The following is a 14,533-nucleotide window of genomic DNA, read 5'->3' on the forward strand; positions in this document are numbered from 1 at the left end:
TGCCGGTCTGAGTGAAGCCGAGAATGGCCCTGGGTATAAGAACGGACACTCGACGATAAGCGCTAATGGCAACTAGAACAAGTAGAAAAGCAAAGCAGACGTGGGAAATGCAATCGTTTCTTCTCATTCTTTGGTCTGAATCTAAAATGCCGCCAAGGAAGCACGAATGGAAGCTGAAAACAAGGGGTAAATGGCAGGCGAGACCCTTGGACTATGCTGAAATGAGATGTTGTTGATCTGCATGCATATTTAACGCAGGTTTAATGGGACTTCTGTGATAGAAAAAAATTAGTAACGAGTAACTTGTTTCAATTCTATGAAAACGATACTTACCAGACTAACTGCAGCGGCAGCAGAAGCCAAATCCGTCTTCCCAGATACACTTCTCTGCGGCGCTTTAGGCAGATTTGAAGCGACGGCAGCTCCAGTAGAGTTCCGTTTCACGCCGATGCTGCTCGATACGGACGGTGCGCCAGTCATGGAAGTAGTCTTCTTCGTCGATGGTACCTTAGTTGGTGAGAGGTTGCCAGCGGTAGCACTCTTCACCAGAGTGCCATGTTTCAAGCTCGTGGCAGGAGGATCTGGTAAAGGTCGAGCCGAGGAAGAAACAGTATTCATTCTTTTGAGGGAGCCGCTTGCCTCATTTGCTGAAGAGAAGATACGACCTCTAGCCGACTTCCGGATGCCAGTGATAAAATCGTGGCGCAAGGCATCGTCCGGGCGAAGACGCCTGTCAGGATCCCATCGCAAACAACGTGTAATGAAGTCGAGAAAGGCATCATCGTCGCACTTGAGAGCTTGCTGTAAGGTCTTGGAACTTGGTCTTCGTCGACGACCCTTGGATGAGACAGTTAGGCGTGGCTTGCCCACGGAGTCGAAAAAGAGCTTTTTGCGGGTGCTCTTCTCGATGAGATGCTTCTCCGGGGGACCAAAAATCTCCATGATGCAAGCGAGTTGCTCTTGTTCATTCTCACCGGGAAAGATGGGATAGCCAGTGTAGAGTTCCGCCAAAATACACCCCAAGCTCCACATGTCAATGGGAAGTCCATACGTCATACCAAGAATCACCTCTGGAGACCGGTAAAAACGCGACTGAATATATGTATAGACTTTTTCCTTCTCGAAACAGCTGGAGCCAAAATCTATAACTTTGATCTCCGAATGCGCGGGGTGAGCGAGCAGAATATTTTCGGGTTTAAGGTCACAATGTATAACACGACGGCTTCTCAGTAACACCAGACAGCTGAGCATTTGCTTCGTGAAGCGCCGAATAAGCTTCAACGAAAACCCACGGAAATCGTTGACTTTGATAAATTCATACAAATTCATTCCAAGAAGTTCGGTCGAGATGCAGAGATGACCACGGAAGTAAAAGCTTTGGGTGAAGCTGACCATGCTGTTCTTATCTTGAGGGTCCTAGATATCAAGGTCAGAAAAAGCTTCTCGTTGCGCCCAACACGATCCTGCCAACTTACCCATTCGCGAAGTTTCTGCAAGATATTGACCTCGACCAAAGCTTGCTGATGAAACCTCTTTTTATTTCGGATAATCTTGATGGCAACCAAACTGCCGGTCTTGTGGTCAATGCATCTTACCACTTGGCCAAAACTTCCCTTTCCGAGGAGATTAACAACCTCATATCGGTAGGCAAGATGGTCACCCTCAACAATCTTATAATCGCCTCGGTCATCGTCGTAACCGAAATTGGCAGCGGTTGTGCTCAAATCTCCGACCTGCTTCTTCGCATTCTGGAGACCGCAAAAGAACACTTCCTTGTAGTCGACAATCTCACCTCGCTCAAAGATATTGAGGTGAGCCGACCGTAATGCCTGGGTGGGTGAGACTCTGTCCTTGGGAGTTGCTCGCCTTCGTAAATCATCCACCTCTCGTGCAGCGATTTCGACGTCCTTGCGCTTATTTGCGAACTTCTTCATCTCTTCTTCAGCAACCTGGTCATCACGGTCGAGTTGTTGGGCATTCCGGGCTCCCAGTGAGCTGCTAGAGGTCTTTGGAGTCACTGTCCGCTGTAAAGGCGGTAGAATCGACGGAGCCGTCCGCGCAGCAGCAATTGCATTTTGCGAGGGACCCAGGCGAAGGCCAGACTGCTTCGTTGTTTCGCCGATAACCTGTGGTTGGCTTTCAACAGGTAGACCTTGTCGGTGACTGAGCAACGTGATGCTAGATGAAGAACTCTTCCGGACAGGCCCATGATGAAATGCCGCCTTCAAGGCTGGGCTCGGACTCATGTTCATATGACCAGACCATGTGGTTGATGAGGGAAGCTTTGGAGGAGGTAAATCGGCATAAGATGGAAGTTGTAGTTCTGGCGACGGCTCATTCTTTTCATTGCTCGAATGGAATGATTTGAACGACGGTTTCCTCCAATTCAAGCTTATCTTGCGCCTCGAGCTGACATTCGCCGTCGGAGTCTCTTCGCCAACAGAACCAGGGTCATTGGATGAAACTTCGTCGCGCTCAGGCTTGGCCGAAGTTTGAGCCCGGGGTCCGCCGACACGGCCCAAGCGAAGCTCTGAGCCAAAGTTGATAGTGTGATAGTCACCATGTTTCTTGGAATTCTGCTGATGGAGATCGCTGATTCGCCTTGGCATGGTAGCCGATATAAAAGGTGAAAGGGCTCGTCGCTCAGCTGCGGCAGTTGACGCTTCGAGCATCTCCAGGCTGGACCTGCTCGGCGCCCGAACGGTCGATGTTCTTCCGGTAGTGATATGCTGGGAGCTGGCACTCCGCAAATGGGTGACGGGAGTAGTTATGGCATTATTGACAGACTTTTGGAAAAACCCGGCTTTGGAAGCAGTCAAGGGTGTGCTAGGTGTCTTTGCTGCCCCGCGCTTCGGCGGAGGTGTTGCTTGCCCGTCAAACTTGTCAGAGGTGGGTGGGAGAATGCCCGGCTTGTCTGCAGCAGCACCATCTAACGGGAGGAGATTGATGGGAGGTACTCGGATTGGCTGCAAGTTCTTCTTGCCCAACCGAGACCCATTACCTGAATCTGTCTCGCTGGCATGCACAGGCGCAGGAGTCGGCTTTGGCGTGTTCGCGGTGGCGGGGCCGGCCATTGTACTCTCCTTGGCTACACCTTTACCAGTCGAAGCTTCATTGGCCGATTCGCCATTGCCGTTATCCACCTCGAATGGCAGGCTTGATTTGCGAGGCGTGAAGAATGGTTGATCGGTGAGGTCCTTGGGAGATTCATAGGCCTTCGGTATCGCAGGGACCGGAGGCACCTCTTCCTCGCCAGCAGCAGAGCTATGAATATTTCGTGCTTTTGGCGTGGGCAGCCTCGAAGTGGACAGAGTCTGAGATGTTCGAGGCTGGAGCGAGCCCGAAGAAGTTCGTGTGGAATTGTAGCTGGTACTCGAAGAGATTGAGATACCAGAGCTATACGATTTTCGATTGTGCTCCGGGGTCGTGCGAGAGGACGAAGGAGTAACACTCTTCCTTGAAAGGGCAGCTGGAGAGCGATTGCTAGATCGCGGGCGCGAAACGAAATAGGGCTGAGGAGTTGGGGGCGTTGTCGGTAGGCCGGGATGACCGGTCGCCATCGACAGGCGCTTCATTCTTCGGGTATCGGTGGGACTGATGGTGCGGGCACCGAGGCCCGTGGCATGAGCGGGCATGGTGGACATTCGGTTGCTTGAGTTGGAGGAGGAGGGAGTGTTCAAACGCCTCCCCGGTGAGCGACCGACGGCGGAGCCGGGCGTGTGCCACGAGTGATCAATGGTGGCCTTTGACGGCGTCGAAAGATAGCCAGGCGTCGGTCGTGACTGGGGCTGTAGGGATTTGGCTTTGAGACTGCGTGCTGCAGTCGAGAGGCGAGGTTCTCTCCGAACAACATTCTGATTGTTTGCCACGCTCAGTCGGTTGACCAAAGGTTGGTCAGGGCCAGCGCCCAGAGAGACGCCATTATTGTGAGGAATGAGATTTGCCTGAGGTTGCGGAGCCAAAGCATCCTTGGCTGCTGTGGGTGCCGAAGTGCCAGAGCCGACAGATTTTCGCGGAAATCGACGTCCGGAATTGTTTGCAGCAGTCGGTGGGAGCAGGCTCTGGCGGCGAGTCCTGATGGGAAGCGATGCGCCGGCAAGACCACCGCTCTGATCACCACCGGTAGTAAAAGTTACGGGTGTGGCGCCGTGGCCAGCAGAAACGTGCCGAGACCGCACCGTGGAGTCACTGCGTCCGGGCCGTGGAGCGGCAGGGTACGATCTGTACGGTCCAGGGTGACCAGTAGTGGAAGGCAAAGTCACCCCATCACCTCTGCTTCTGACCCCGGTAGTTGGTCCGCCGGCCGAGGATGCGTGCAGAAGGCCTGTAGAGAGATTGTTGTATGTGAGATTGTTATGGAGCTCATCAAAGCTGATCGACGGCAGAAACTCCGCTGACGCACCCGTGGTCGCGTTCTCCACATCCTCCTTTTGATGTGGAAAAGGAGCAAAGTTGAACTCGGCTTTGCGCGCTGCCGATGGCTGTCCAAATAAAGGGACGCTCGTGGAAATGGGGAGAGCAGGACGTCCTGAGGTGGTGATATTGTCGCTGACAACTCTGGCGCAACATTGTCAGAACCGACATGGCAAGTCAACGGATAATGGTCACAACTTCAATCATACCGTTTTGAGGGAGAAAACTCTTGTGGCCGAGGACCCAATGGCGCCTTGTGTTCCCTCACTGATCTTTGTCGACTGGTAGAGCTTGACGTTGGCTCAGCAAAGCTTCTTGAGGATGATATAGAAGCGCTGGGACGTCGGCGTGGATACCCTAAGGGGTCGCTGCCGCCATGTTGTATTCGCTTTCGTGCACGGCCATCTGTTTGTTGTCATTGCGGTCAGAGATTTTGTCGTGCACCCAAGCAAAAATGGCATGATTGGTCGATTGATTTTGACTACATTGCAATGCCACGTACCAAGGTTTTCTGCACTCAGCTCTTCTGCCCTAGAACTTGTTGATGGTCGTCCAAGAGGTGTCCCAGCGGTCGCCGGTGGATGGGACGCGAGGCTGATGCTGGCGGCCATGGCTAAATGGACGCAGGTGCCAGCCCACGCCTCAGGTGTCTGGAAAGATCGAGCTTTAAAGCAAAGTTTCTAGTTGTTATTTGGCCGTGGAGCAGTCACGGACAAGGGACGTGACCGGGCACTGAACTCTCCAGAAGAGCTGGCCCAGCAATCAGTCGCTCTTAGGAGCGGCGAGGAGAATCATGTAACCTCATCTCAGGAGATGCTTGCACCGTTACCAGTAGGTCGAAGTATCCTCGAAGCAAAGGACTTGCCAAGAGTTGATGCAGCCGTCCACAAATGATGGGTATTGCTTTGGATTGAATTTGGGTGGATCTATAATCACGAATGGTGGTTCATTGTAGAAAACGAGAAATGAAGGAAGTCGTGGGGGGGGGTTTCATTCACACACACAACAACAAGACGAGACACGGCGTAGGTTTCTCGCTCACCTTTGAGAGGGAGGTTAAGGGTAAGTTTGAGTGTGTACTCCGTTAGGGGGGGGGAGGAAGCGTGAAGTACCAGATACGGGAGTATTTTTCTCACGTTATTGGGGGCAAAAAGTACTTGTATATAAAGTAGCGCTTGTTGTTGTTGTGGTGTGTCCGTCTCCAGTAGGAGCGTTTGAACGGACCCCTTCTTGTCTCCGGCACGAGAGGGCGCGATAACTTTACTCTTCTTGCTTCTCCTGCTCCACTCTGCTGCTTCTCTAACAGAGAAATTGCTACATAACTTTTTGACCCTGAATTTCATTGACTACACACACACCGTGCAACTGCTGATCAGTATCAGTAAACTTGAACGTATTCCCATCGTATCCAATGTACGAAAGCGGGAATTATACTCGAGCAGGTTAGTCGAGTCTGGCAACGACGGCTTAAATAAATGAAAGCAAAATTGGGCCCTTTTTTTCCTCTCATGATTCCGACCGACGCATTCAGTAAAGGGCGCGTTTGATAGGAACATTTAGTGCTTAGACCATTCCACTAGACCAAAACAGAGGGGTCCGCATGTCAATGAAATTAATCACCAGCAAAAAGTAAATGAGATGATAAGTTAACTTACTGCGTCAGTAGGTAAGGTAGTTAAGCATCTTGTTGAGCATGCAAGGAATGCATTTCAAATGGTCACGTGGCATGATACATGAACGCTTGTAGTTCTATGATATGACTGGCGTTTCACATCCTGCACCTCGTGCATAGTACTCTGTACACGAGCCAGAATCTCATTCCTTCATTTGTTCATTCATCCCAGATAGAAGATGTAAGGGCGAACAGCACTTTGGATAAAGTTAGCCAATACCTCTGAGTAGAAAAGAAACGTTTATGCTCCAAATAAGTTACGCCGTTAGTACAGCGATACCGATCTTCCATTAGACAGCCAATATGTTTTGATCGATTTCAATCACCAAGGGCAAGGTAAATACAGTTAAGATACAGTTAAGCCTCTCTGTTTGGCGGAGCGCTGTTCGCTTAAAGTTTAATGCCAATACAGTACAGGGTGGACCTCGGTCCAGCCCTGTCGGCCCGACCTCCGTCATCGTCACGGGCTGCCCTGTCATACAATACCGCCATAGCATTTTGTAGCATCACATAGGCAAACCGTGGAGCAGCGTAGTCGTCCTCAAACTGCGCTGCACGTCCTCTCAGTTCAATCTCGTATTTCCCTTCCAAATGTAATGCTCCACAATGGACGAATACAGGGCCGAGGCCTTTTCCAACAGGGACGAGCCCATTCCCGTCGTTGCGGGCGGGAACGGTGCCAGAGCATCAGACAAGAATACAAGCTCTCAAGATGCTCCTGCTACAGCCACGACGGGAGCTGACGATCGGGCCTTGGATGAAGATACAGCATCATCTACACCCTCGAACAAGAAGAGTAAAACTCGAAACAGTCTGCAGGACAGACTATTCTCCATGTGAGCACCATCATCATTCTCTAACCCAAAAATCTACTTCCTTGCACTAACGCCGTGACCCCGCACAGGTTAATGAAGCAAATAATACCCTCGGACGAGATCCAGGATGATATATTCGAGACTCCGGGGCGCAAGACGCCCTCGTCTTCCTCTTCATATGAAAACCGACCGGGCTTCAGCCTACCGCTCATGACGAGTAATTTCAGGCGCTTCAACGCTCGAATCGGTGTCGTCTTCGTCTTTCAAAACCGAGTCATTCAGCTTCTCTCCTGGAAAACACCAACGCATACCTTATCCTTCCTCTTCGTGTACACATTTTTCTGCTTGGAGCCAACACTCCTCGCCACATTGCCCATCGTGGTCGTCCTCTTCTTCATCATGGTCCCCGCATTCATCGTTCGACACCCGCCTCCACCGATCCGTCTACCCACTGACGCTGCATATTCCATGGACGGCCCTCCATTAGCACCCCCGCAGCAGGTCAAACCCGCAAGCGAGATGAGCCGTGACTTTTTCCGCAATATGCGCGACCTACAGAACTGCATGGAAGACTTCTCTCAGGTTCACGACAAGACAATTGCCCTCGTAGCGCCCCGAACCAACTTTTCCAACGAACCACTCTCTTCTGCGCTCTTTCTTGGTCTCTTTGCAACGGCCTCCCTACTCTTCATTACCTCCCATCTTGTTCCCTGGCGAACAATTTTCCTCGTAGCCGGCTGGGTAGGGACCTGTCTCGGTCATCCGTCTGTGCAAGACGCCATCGAATCCCTGCGCAAGGAAGACCACGTCGTGTCACGCGAGAAACAGATTCAGGGATGGCTCGACCAATGGATTACCCGGGACATTGTTCTCGACTCTGCCCCCGAGACGCGCGAGGTTGAGATTTTTGAACTCCAGCGTCGGGACGCCAGCGGGGCCAGCGACGAGTGGGAAGGCTGGGTATTCAGTCCTTCGCCGTACGACCCGCTCTCGCCGACGCGCATTTCGGGCGATCGTCCACGCGGGGCACGATTCTTTGTCGACGTCGAGCCCCCGCATGGCTGGGAATGGAGCGACAAGAAGTGGGCTCTGGATCTGCTGAGCCGCGAGTGGGTCGAAGAGAGAATGATTACGGGCGTGGAGATTGAAACGGAGGGTGAGCGATGGGTATACGATCTCGATGAGCCAACGAGTACGAGTGCGAGCTGGGCCTCCTCTGCCTCACCTTCCTCTCATTCTTCATCTCCTTCCTCCAATAACAACAACAACAACAATAACGGGTCGTCAAAAAAGAAGAACCAGAAGAAAAACGATCGTCAAGATGATACCAATCATTCCTTGTCATCGTCCGCATCAACCTCTTCATACCTGACCGGTGGGCCCCTTCCGAGCGGAACCACCAGCGTTAACGCAAGCACGACTAGCTTAAGCCCGAGCATTATCAAAAATACCAACCCGAGCAGTCACAACGCCAGCACTACCAGTGTCAATACAACGGCAACCTCAGCAAGCGCTGCTCCCTCGTCAAACAGCACGAATGGTAAACATTCAATCTCGTCCAAAGTGTCTAACGAGAAAGAAAAACTCGCTGCGAAAAAAGAACAGGCCAAAGAGGACAAGAAGAGCAAAAAACAGCAAAAGGGTTCCAAAGGGAATGGATCTGATGCAGTTGATTTTGGTCGTGGGGGCAGCGGTAACAGCAACAATGGTAGCGGTGCAGCTGCAACTGCAGCAACAGAGAACAACCGAGGAGGCACTTCTGTACCATCATCATTATCCTCATCATCGACAACAGCGACCATGAATAACCCACATAAGCGGGGAGAATGGCGACGGCGGCGCTGGATTAGGCTGGTCAAGCGCAAGCCTGTGCATCATCAGCGTCGAGTTAGTGTAAATGAATCATGAAATTTCTTTTTTCCTTTTACCTCATTTTCCAATTCTGGTAGCGTAGCTTTTACGATGAAATGCATGAAAATCACAATTTATCAGCCCGTTTGAGAAATTACTTGTTAGAAAATATTTTATATTTCTCTGCTGTCTAGAAAAGTAAAACGGCAGGAAATAAAAAAAAGCAAAACTCTAAAATCTAGAGTCTATCGTCCAATCCCCTGTATAGAAAACATCTATATCTATACATGTCTTTTGATCCATTTCGTCTCAGTGTGTAGGGAAAATAAGACCAAAGAACAAGAGAAAGAGAAGAAAAGAGTGGCAGCAGTGTGGATGATATATGCACACAGTAAAAACAAAACCAGTTGCGCATTGATTTCATCCGAGTAACCGACCAATGGAATGCTCCAAAATGTGAAAAGAATAGGAAGAAGAAAAATAGGGGACGCCACTATTCCAGATACCAGTACCAGAATCCCAGAGACGCCCGTACAGCCCGCTGGCGGGCAACCATGAAACATAAAGGACAGTATTTGATTTTTTTTTTTTTGCTATCCTTTTGCTCGTTCATGGCGTGAAATGGCGTATCGTGAAGGGACATTAACAGAAGACATGTGTCATGGATATAAAAACAGGAAAAGAAGAGAAAAAATTGGTATAAGAATAACAAGTGGAAAAAGGAAGTTGAAAAGGAAAAGGCTTAGAGAACCTTTTGTTCCGACTCGGGCTTAGCGTAGTCAAGGTTGCCCTGCTCGATTGCCTTGTCGTTGAGACGGTTCTGCTCAACCTGGAGCTTTTTCATGTACTCGAGGTGCATACCGTGCTTGACGGCCTCAAGGACGTTGTCGGCAATGTGACGGGGCTGGAAGCGAGGCTGAGTGCCAGTCTGGTAGACACCAGTACGGACGAGAATGGAGTACCAGTTCATACCGGTAGTCTTGTTGTACTCATTGGTGCCACGAATGTCAGACTCGGGCGTATCGCCAACAAAGTAAACCGTCTCGACGGGGGAGTCTATGCCGTGGGTGTCCTTGCGCCAGCGCTGAAGGAGACGGGTAGCGAATTGGAAGGTGCCAATCTGAGGTTTGCCAAAGGCAGTGGTCTTGAGCTCCTTGCCGGTGACGGCCTTGAACATGGCCTCGAGCGAGCAGCGCAGAGCGCCCATGCCAAGACGGTTCAGCTCGTGCGAAGCGGACCAGACGACATCGTTGTGAGAGAAGAAGATGGGCGGGCCCTCGTCAAAGGTCTTGGAGACGGTGCCCAAGCGGCCATTCTCGGACATGAGGACGTCAAGAATGATTTGCTGGTCGCCAGCCCAGTCGCGGCTGTCTGCGAAGACGAAAATGGCTTCGATTCTCATCGTGTTGAAGTCGCGTACGCGAGAGTTGGCCTTCTCTTCATCGGTAAGTTTACGGAAAGGAGTCGTGTCCTCATTGGTCTTGATGATGTCGCCTGGAGTGACCACGTCTTTGAAGCCGTAGCTCTCAGCGACGATACGACATTTCTCACCCTCACCACCGACAACAAGGACAGTGCCGAATTTCTCGGCCATCTCCTGCATAGGGGTATGGCCGCAAATGAATTGACCGGGCGAAACCTCAATGTCGAGCTGCTTGCTGAGGTCGATGCAACGCTCCTGCTCGGACTTGCCACCACCATTGGTAACAAAGATGTAGGGACTGGCGGGGATGTTAGGAGTCCGTGTCTTTAGAAGAACGAGTCATTGATGAACGCAGAACTTACACTTTGATGCCATACTCATTGTCGCCGTTGAGAACCTTCATAGCTTGAATGGCCTCAGGAATGGGTCTACCGCCCCGGATCAAGACACCATCAATATCAAACGCGTAGGCGTAGGAGTCAGTGACTCTGGTGTCCGGGGGAGTGGGCGGCTCTGAGGTGCTGTGGTCGTCGATGTGATGTCTGGCCAATTCAAAAGCAGAGGCGGTCTCATTGGCAGACGAAGGGGCCATCAAGTGCTTGGCAGGGACGGCCAAATTTGGGCCTCCCACCTTGAAGTCGGCACGAGTGGCATTTCCGGAGTTGATGCGGTTGATAGCCGGTCTCTGTAATCTGGCCGCCATGATGGAGGATTGGTCTGGTGGACAAGGAGAAACAGTAATCTGAGCAATTGGATGGAACAATCAAGAGGGAAATCTATACAAAAGATAGAAATCTATATTTCCAGCGCACAATATAGAAAAGGCGGGGAAGAGGCCTGAGTGGGAATGGGTATCAAGATGGGGAATGGTATGAAGATGGAGAATGTAGAATAAGGAAAAGATTCATTGAGTGAACGGGAAGGGCATATATATATATATATATAATAATCTCTCGAGGATGATAGATAAATGGGGGTGGAGACCAGTCCGACAGGAAGTCGCAGGAAGGACGGATTTCCTCAAGACACAACCATTGTGATTGGCTGGAACCGACAACCTCAAGGGCAAGGTTAAACCGGTTCAAGACGGGGTGCATCGATGTCATCCTTTTCGGGCCAGGGGTCCTGAAAGGCCCGATGTTGCGAGCTGAGACTAAACGAAAGTAGAAGTCCGGAGTTGGGGCGAAATTGAATTACCACAAGCGCACCATGCAGAAAATGATGAATGGAAAGTCAAGGAAAGGTGCGGGGCGGGGCGGGTTGGAGGGTGATGGAGGGGCAGAGAGTAACAATAATGGCAGAATCGCCCTAAACGACGGAAACGACGTCAGCACGATGAACTACACAAGTGCAAAATGTTGCCTCGGCCTCGAACCAAATTTCACCGCCGCCCACCATAATCACACTAAGCACTTGCCGCTGTCTACCCCGAGGAAAGGCACGGAAAGCCACCAAAGGGCCCGAAAAAAAGGGTTAGAAAAGTCTGATAAAGAAATGGATGACAACAATGAAATTTTTGGTTTCGTTTGAGCGAACAGAGTAGAAGACGTGGGGGATTTTTCCCTTAAGCGCCAAAGGTACAGAGTACAGAGTATCTGCATCGAATGGGACCAGAGCCGAACCGAAGTATCTGTACTACAGACTGTACAAAGTATTCGTGCACCAAAATTATGCTGTAAAGGTACCCATCACAACGGTTGTTCCTTGTTCCTGTTTATTCCCCCGGCTTTTGATACCCCAATGTTCGCCTACAGACTAGGTAAGGTAAGGTCGGTACCTCCCAGTCCCCTGTGGACCCGCTGTTGGCCAGATGGATGGTGAAGCAAGTTAGGGGACCACAAATCAGGGACCCGTCCAACTTCCCACTGTTTCTTCATTCTGACGGGTTACTTTGTACATGTTTTTTAATGAGGATGGACAGGAAAACCAACCTTCATTATTGCCAGGGGTTTTCGGAGTGGAGTCCGCGACTTTCGATCAAGTTGCACGAGGAGCAGTACTCGATAATCATGGCATTGCCCCTGGTTCCCGTGCGTGATTAGAGTGTGGTACATGGTACACAACGTCACTCATACGGAGTACCGTCTCTGCTGCCTACTGATGTCATCCTGGCTGGCCGCTACCACAGCCACCATTATACGGACAACAGATACAGTTGCGCAACACTCTCGTCAACATACCTTTAAGGCAGGTACCTACTGCAAAGTACGTATGGTGTGTGCCCAGAAACTCGCAAGGTGCCACACTCTATCAGTCCACCGCTTGCCCACACTCCAGCCACGAGATCGATTACAGGACAATGGTTCGTCGATGCTTTCAACTCCCTTTGGAAAAAGTGGTTCTCTTCATGCGTGTCCGCAGATAATGGATAACTGAGCCTCACTTGCTCCGATCAGGCGCCCGCAAAATTTTCTTGCGTCGGACTTCTCCACACTCCTATCGCCCCCTTCACCGTATCAATGAGATCAATGGGAAATTCTAGATTTCCTACTTCCCCGCGCCTACCAATGATGCTGATTCGGACAATTCTCCCATCAGCAAATCTACCAATCACATCGACACGTACCAGGTACCTCCCACCGTTGCGTAACCGTCTGCGGTACTTTCGTCGTGGCAACTCTCTTGGCAATGTATGTCCGCGAACGTTGACACGGGACAAAAATCGATGACTCTCATACCGCAGTCGTCCGGTCATTTTGGTTGAGGAGCCAGAACCCTCATAGACCTAATGGAGACGCGCAATATCTTTCACAACGAGACGGTTCGGAGGGGCCGCCTGTTGGAACCTTGACCAGTGATTGGCTGCAATCACCAACGACCGTGGGGCTTATCCAGTCCCTCAATGGACGGCTAACCTCTTTCGTCCACCCCGCGCTACCCCATCTTTAGTTAACTTCATTTCCCTCTTTTCTTTGCGGAGCAATTCTCCATTGATCGTTCATTTGTTCCGGCAATTCACGGACACCAGGATGTGCCGATCATTCTCTGGAGGAGCTCCGGCTGGGGAATGCGGAGAGCGCGGAGAGCGTTTGCATGTAACTCAGAGCAAAGGCCAAAAAGCTAATTTTCCCCAGCAGAAACTCTTCTTTAGCTTCGAACTCAACCATTGCGTCAAGGATGGAGCGCAGGGTCTTTTGACTTTACTTGGAGAACCCTGGTCCCTGGTCCCTCTGTTCCTGTCAATATGTAACATTTAGGTGAGCTTGCGAGTCGCCGCTGACGCCAAGATACACTCCCAAGCACACATGTACTGTCCACAACTTTTCACTTTTTTACCACATGAAACCCTGGTCCCAACTACGGCACCCTCCGGCAGGGCAGCAGCGGGCTGAAATGGGAAAACCCTTATCACTAGTCCATACAGCCTCTTGGACTTCTCTCACGGAAACCCGCGTGTCTTGCAGATAACACCTGTACGACTAGCCCCAAGGGCTCGTCCAATTTCACTGCGGATTGACATCATAAATGCAGCCTCTCAGCCAGGCAAACAAACGCATGTCCTCATGCAGAAGACTGCCATCATGATAGCAAACCATTGAAGCAAAAACTCACCGTGATGAAGCAGTTGATTGCATACTGAGAAAGAAACTTCATAGGCCCAGTAGTGCCTATGAATCGCTTGATATCAGAATGAAATCCGTTTGGACAAAATTCACATGCTTTCCGGGACACGCCTGGCGAGCCAAGGAACAAGAATAGCTTGATGAATCGCATCCCAAATGAGAGTAATTGCCATTTCCAGTCACATAATCGGGTCAGCAAAGCGGGCCAAGCGTTTGCCTGCAGGTCCGCGCCTCTGGCCCAAAAGAGGTTTGGGTGACGAGCGATGCATGCCAAGTTTTGATGTCTGGGCTCGAGCCCCGTGGCTGCAGTGGGCTTGCATCGTGTCGATCATCGGTAAGATTAAATGAAAGTGCGCCCTTGTTTCATCTCATCTCATATCAAAAAAGCACATGCAAAATATCCAACCAATTCAGCACGAGCTATATCTTGGGCAATTATAACGAATTATCCGAGAGGGCGCTTGAAGCGCCACTATAATCATGTACAGCTCCCGTTGTTTGATGACGGTGCTGAAAAGGCGCAAAGACGGGACAGGCGTCATCCCAAGTTGTTGCGGCATGCATAAAATATGATTAAATCATCTTAGTCAACTTCATCATTGCGTCTTATGCAGGAAGAAGAATAATCCTTGAACAATGCAACATCAGACACCGTCACATAAGCCTCATCCCTCATCCCTCGAGTCTCCAGCTGTGCTTTCTCTATCTCTCTAAAAAAAAACGTCCTTTTCATCCCCGCATAATCACCCCATGGGGAAATCTGCACGTTTCCAGCTGGTCGGCAGTGCAAGGTTCT

At 50.7% G+C, this 14,533-nt stretch overlaps 4 protein-coding genes across 4 annotated transcripts; 1 reads left to right on the top strand and 3 right to left on the bottom strand.

The window, feature by feature from the left end:
- Positions 1 to 260: 260 nt before the first annotated feature.
- Positions 261 to 5,024, bottom strand: L228DRAFT_267577 (hypothetical protein; the record flags this gene model as incomplete). The annotated part of the gene is made up of 5 exons (XM_018335002.1): positions 261 to 272; positions 334 to 1,416; positions 1,476 to 4,557; positions 4,623 to 4,818; positions 4,916 to 5,024. 5 exons carry the CDS (start codon positions 5,022 to 5,024, stop codon positions 261 to 263), a joined length of 4,482 nt encoding a protein of 1,493 aa, XP_018189143.1.
- Positions 5,025 to 6,588: 1,564 nt separating this feature from the next.
- Positions 6,589 to 8,865, top strand: L228DRAFT_282300 (Pex24p-domain-containing protein). The gene is made up of 2 exons (XM_018335987.1): positions 6,589 to 6,921; positions 6,990 to 8,865. Exons 1-2 carry the CDS (start codon positions 6,692 to 6,694, stop codon positions 8,806 to 8,808), a joined length of 2,049 nt encoding a protein of 682 aa, XP_018189144.1. The 5' UTR covers positions 6,589 to 6,691; the 3' UTR covers positions 8,809 to 8,865.
- Positions 8,866 to 8,933: 68 nt separating this feature from the next.
- L228DRAFT_120227 (hypothetical protein) lies at positions 8,934 to 9,403 on the bottom strand. Its single transcript, XM_018328984.1, has one exon. The coding sequence runs from the start codon at positions 9,312 to 9,314 to the stop codon at positions 9,033 to 9,035; it is 282 nt and encodes a 93-aa protein (XP_018189145.1). The 5' UTR covers positions 9,315 to 9,403; the 3' UTR covers positions 8,934 to 9,032.
- Positions 9,404 to 9,493: 90 nt separating this feature from the next.
- On the bottom strand, positions 9,494 to 10,877 carry L228DRAFT_238140 (phosphatidyl synthase; the record flags this gene model as incomplete). Its single annotated transcript, XM_018331007.1, has 2 exons — positions 9,494 to 10,472; positions 10,537 to 10,877. 2 exons carry the CDS (start codon positions 10,875 to 10,877, stop codon positions 9,494 to 9,496), a joined length of 1,320 nt encoding a protein of 439 aa, XP_018189146.1.
- Positions 10,878 to 14,533: the final 3,656 nt, after the last annotated feature.

The sequence above is a fragment of the Xylona heveae genome (assembly GCF_001619985.1).
Source record: "Xylona heveae TC161 unplaced genomic scaffold L228scaffold_4, whole genome shotgun sequence".
Classification (NCBI taxonomy): domain Eukaryota; kingdom Fungi; phylum Ascomycota; class Xylonomycetes; order Xylonales; family Xylonaceae; genus Xylona; species Xylona heveae.